The sequence below is a fragment of the Triticum aestivum genome, chromosome 6B (assembly GCF_018294505.1).
Source record: "Triticum aestivum cultivar Chinese Spring chromosome 6B, IWGSC CS RefSeq v2.1, whole genome shotgun sequence".
NCBI lineage: Eukaryota > Viridiplantae > Streptophyta > Magnoliopsida > Poales > Poaceae > Triticum > Triticum aestivum.
In genome coordinates, this window is record NC_057810.1 from 710,645,526 (window position 1) to 710,650,714 (window position 5,189).

The following is a 5,189-nucleotide window of genomic DNA, read 5'->3' on the forward strand; positions in this document are numbered from 1 at the left end:
GTATTTTAAAAGTGTTTTAAAATTTCAAAAAATTCAAAACAAAATTTCACGCGTACATGTTCGTAAAATGTGTGTGTGTGGCACAAAGTTTTCCCAAAAAATATATTTTTAGTTTGCCTCCGTGAAAAAGAAAATTTTAGTGCTCCTAAATATCGTTCCATGACACATTTTTTGTCTCTTTCGCACAAGTCAAAGAAAAAATTATTTTTCCGCGAAACTTTTTGTGCGCACATAGAATGTGAAGATGTACGTGCTTAACTTTATTTTGAATTTTTTTAGCATTTAGAATGTGTTTTCCGAAATGGGTTCATATGTACCTGGGTTCATCCATGTATTTTCCCAAGCCACTAGGCCAAATTCCCAAGGCGTGCTTCCAGCTTCTGATGGCAAACCGTGATTGTTGCATATCTCCAGTTCGCTCTAATTAATTTGGTCATGTTTTGTGAAATGTTGAGCATGTTGAGCATTTCATGGCCGTGTGTGCTAATATTTCTACATAAACACTGAATCATGCGTGATATATAATTACTCTCCCGATCCAAAATATGTGTCGTGGTTTTTGTTCACATTTGAACTAAAAGCACGACACTTACTTTGGAGGAGCATATATTATTTGATCTCATTGGGACATTGATGGAAGGGACACTAGGTTGTGAAATGCTGGGGTAAAGAAACATGCTGGCCTCTAGATGGTGTTGCAGTCACTCCACTCTGAAATGAATCAGCACATCCAATAATATGCATCACTAGTAAATGTACTAAAATCTCTCTTTGCTAGCAGAGTCCTATATACCAGAGCGCTACTGGACCAATTTATATATTTACTTATCAAAATGAGCTGAAATGCACTAAGTATGTACTAGAAGGAATCATATTTTGAAACCGAATACCAAAAAAACCCTATATTTATTATGATAACAGACAGGCAGATTATTAAACTAAATAGTTCTCACAGCAATTACTACGTACCATCATTATGTTATCTTTCTAATTGGAACTACCCCATCTACTATCTACACTAGAATTCATAAGGCGAAGACAAGAAAATTCAAAAAATATAAGAAGGCGCAAGAAAAAAACCCAGATCGATTATATAAATGTCTCACAAAACAATATTATTACAGGCCCAACTATAGTCTTAGAAAGGTAGTCCAGACGGTGCTACTCTCTCCGTTCGGAATTACTTGTCTCGAATATGGATGTATCTAAACTAAAATACATCTAGGTACATTCATTTCTGTGACAAGTAATTCCGAACGGAGGGAGTACTTCATTAAGTCATCATCAGGCTTGGGACTGCTGTTTCACGATCGAGCTTGGGGCAGGGAAAGGGAGGGGGTCCGACACTTGCCGCCATGGCCTTAGCCCTAGGCCTTCTTCTCGCCCTGGTTGGCGGCACTTTGCTCCGCCTCAAGTCTGCGCGCTGCAGCTCGGCGATCCACCTCGGCGATGGTCTCCGACTGCCAAGCATGTTGCACGTAGGGCGAGAAGAAAAGGGCCAACAACAGCAGGGCTCCAGTTCCCGTCACCATGACCCCGATGAGCGTTCTCACTAACCAGATCCTGTAATCCCTGAAAGATGCAAACTCTGCCCAAGTCAAGTCAAATAAAATCCTACAAACACAAGAGTTATCCATTTAATTTGAAGCAGCAATTGGAAGCAGCAGGGTTCAAGAAATGAGCACGTACGCCGCTTCCCTCTTCATCGTCGCCACCTCGTTGGAGAGCCTGTAGTGCATTTGGGTAACGTGTGCCGTTCGCCTGTGGAACGACTCCTCCATTTCGATGCAAATGGCCTTGATCTTGGCGCACTCAGCGGCGCACTCGACGCAGCCGGGGGCAGCGGCCTTGGTGGAGGTGGAGAGGCCGGCCCTGTGCGCGCGAAACCAAGACAAGCGAGGACAAATTAGCGCGCGCTCCGGAAAGGGGAGGATCCACGTTCAGTGCAAGCGCCATGCCGGAAAGAAGAGCAAGGGGAAACCGAACCTGATGCCGAACGTGGCACTTGCGGCGCCGCCGCGTCCATGCCCGCCGGCGGCCGGAGCTCCGACGCTGAAAACAAAGTGAACGAAAGAGATAAAAAAAAGTCAGATTTACGGACGCGGGCGCGCTCCCGCCGGCCCGCGTAGGATGTGGCCGAGATAGACGACTGGCACGTACCTCATGCCGCCGGTGAGGCCAGCCGCGCCGGGAGCGCCGATGCCGAGCCCCGCGGCAGCCGCGCCCTGGGCGCCCTTAAGCTTCGCGCCGTACAGAGACACGGCCGGCGCGCCGATCCTGTGGCCATCGAAAGAAACAGAGCAAAAGGTGAGTCTCCCGCGTCGGCGAACGGAAGAGACGAGGCAGGGGGAGGAACGTACCGGTGGCCGCCGTTGGCCCCGCGGTCAGCCGTGGCGAGCCCAGCTCCGGTGCCCTTGGTTCCGTGACCGGCTGCGCCCACCGCGGCGCCAGGCGCGCCGACGGAGGAGCCGGTGCCGGCCGGGATGACCTCGCCGTTGGCGCCGGCTGCGGCGCACAGGGCGCGGAACCTGCAGAAGAAGACGGGGTCCGTGGCATGAGAAGGCGCAGTGCAGGGGAGAGAGAAGGGGAGGACTTGGAGCAAGAGGGGCCGGAGCGGCGGGATGCTTACTGCGAAAGGGAGACCTTGCGGAGGTCTTGGGACCCCGCGGCCTTGGCCGCCGCCTGGAGCGCCGAGCGGGAGATCTTGAGCGGCGCCGCCATGGAGGGAGTGTCGCGGGGATGGGAACTTGGGAAGAAGCTAGCGAGGGGAGGCGGTGCGCTTGGAGGCAGGAGGCGGAAGGAGGAAGAGGGTGGGAGGCTCTCTTTTATAGGGGCGCGTGGGCGACGCGTCGCTCCGGTGGGTTTTCAAAATCGAATTGAAATGATTTCAGATCCGGCCCAACCCAACTGCCCCCTCTCTCTCTCGTCCGCTTCTGGTATCACCCAGACCGAGGGCAGGCTGGCCCACCCGCCAGCCAGCCAGGCACAACGTTCGTGTGCTCTCTCCGAGTTGTTGCGTCTGACCTGTGACCGTCGCAGCAGAGGCTGAGCGGCTGGTTTGACGGCTTTACTCGCGACTCGACGACCAAGGTCCAACCAACCACCCACCCGCCCTTCCTTTCCCCTTTTTCTTTTCCACTAGATAATTGCCCGTGCGTTGTATCGGGGCCATAAATATTCAGTTGGTTTCACATCAACCGTGTTTTGTTTAGGATCCTTATGCACATCAAATAACATTGTCGAATTTGATAACCTTGAAATCATCCTCCTTTGTCGTACCGTATCCTTTGTTTCCCCAGTCCATCCTCACCATTGCCGTTAATGGTACATCCGGCTTACAATCATCCAACCCTTCGACAATACCAAGTATGTCACGAACTGACAAGTGTCAAGTCAACATGTTGATTACTGTAAAAATATATTAGACTGACGTTCTTTAAATTTGGCATCAAATAAAAAATGTAGAAATACTTATTGATTCATAGCCCGTGCAAATGTAGAAAAATAAACCATCTAAAATGTGTGGTACATGGTTTGCTTGCAAACATTCCTATATCTCTAAGTTTTTCAACGTAAGTAAGATTCATTGTGCCTGATGCATCAAATCTATCAAAACTAAAGTTGGATGGATGGATGTGTAATTGATCCAGTGCTGCATAGATCGAAAATATTCGACGAAGCATTGGGCCGTAATATTTAGACCATTCACATCCATCAACCGCATGGGAAAAATATTGTACTGAAGCCCTCTATGTTGAACCCCGCAGTTCAGAATCTACATCTTATATGCCCATCACCTTGGCACTCAATAGCGAAGCCGACGACTGAATTCTCATAGTAGAAAACAGCAGCCCAATCTAAGTTAATTTGTCTAGTGGAGAAGTACCTGATGCCGGGGACAAGAGTGACGCCACACCCAGAGCGGCTAGATGGGCGCCCAGCAGCTACAGCTCGGCGTAACCACTTTGGCGAGCAGGCTGTCCAGGGCAAGCGTTTGATCGGGCAACACTAATGTGCTGATGATTTAAGGCAGCACCCATTCATCATTCATATACTTGCATCTAACTAATTATGACCATATGTCCAGGCCTGCACTGGTAGGGCATATGAGACGTGTGTTCCTGTAATTCATTCAGTGAAAACAACAAGAAAAATTGAAACGTGAAAACCTCAAAGATACAATACTCGCTGGACAATTTCCAACGGAGAAGAAATCAATGGAAATCTTACCAGCCAGTACATCCGCACCAACATGACTCGCCCTAGTCCTTCCCATACGAGACCGTGGAGGAGGGGCCGTGGAGCACGCATCCAGCACAACACCATGGGAGTGAGGAGCACGAGTCCATATCGACGAAGGGTGGGATATGCGGAAGCAAGTGTTGGCGAGGCGCGTCGTCCGTGGAAGTCGAGCGGCGGTCGAGGAGCCAAGGTTGCGGCTGGAGGTTGAGTGGTGGCCGAGGAGCCAAGGAGGTCGAGCGGCGACCGAGGCGCGCCGTGGAGGTGAGCGGCGGCCAAGAAGTCAAGGAGCGGCGGTCGAGCGGCGGCCGAGGAGGCAAGGAGCGGCGGCGGAGGTTGGGGTTGGGCTACAACGCTAAAACCTAGCACCGCTAGTTCGAGGCCGTGAGAAGGAGGCTGGTTCACTTGGGCTGGGCTTTGGCCTTTGGCCCATGTGCGGACAATCGAGAGAGGAGCGACGAGCGAAAAGCTGGTGTCGGACGAACGTAACATGGGAAACGAAACGTTTCGTTTTTTTAGGTAGTAGAGATTTTGAAACTAAAATGACCGATGGTGGCAGGAGGATACTAATCCCAAATTCCCGATGTACTGATTAACCAACATCTACACTAGAATCAAGCTTATCAACACTATACATCGCAAAGAGCGCAGATTTGTCTTTTCAAACAAGCAAAAAAAAGTTTGCAAAATTGCGATCCCGCCTTTGACATTGATTATGTGCCTGGTTTTTTGTAGGCGTACATCACCTCTACGCGTCGCAGTTCGGAGGACGAGACGGCAAACCCGAGCCAGAACCGTTGTGGAGACGGGGAACGCTTTGCCCGTCGGTAAACCCGACCCACGGCTATTGGGCAAACGGGGAGGACACGGTTGGCCGGGGCATCGCCGACATAGGTGTGTGTGCGCTTGTTTAACAAAATATTGGTCCGGACAAACCAAATGTGTACTAC

The 5,189-nt window shown here is 50.4% G+C and overlaps 1 protein-coding gene across 1 annotated transcript; it reads right to left on the reverse strand.

The window, feature by feature from the left end:
* Window positions 1-1,070: 1,070 nt before the first annotated feature.
* LOC123135074 (spidroin-1) lies at window positions 1,071-4,513 on the reverse strand. The gene is made up of 8 exons (XM_044554194.1): window positions 4,231-4,513; window positions 3,887-4,121; window positions 2,630-3,351; window positions 2,361-2,528; window positions 2,161-2,277; window positions 1,987-2,052; window positions 1,690-1,872; window positions 1,071-1,572 (listed from the first exon to the last, which is right to left on the reverse strand). The coding sequence occupies exons 3-8, from the start codon at window positions 2,719-2,721 to the stop codon at window positions 1,368-1,370; spliced, it is 831 nt and encodes a 276-aa protein (XP_044410129.1). The 5' UTR covers window positions 2,722-3,351; window positions 3,887-4,121; window positions 4,231-4,513; the 3' UTR covers window positions 1,071-1,367.
* Between the last annotated feature and the right edge of the window lie 676 nt (window positions 4,514-5,189).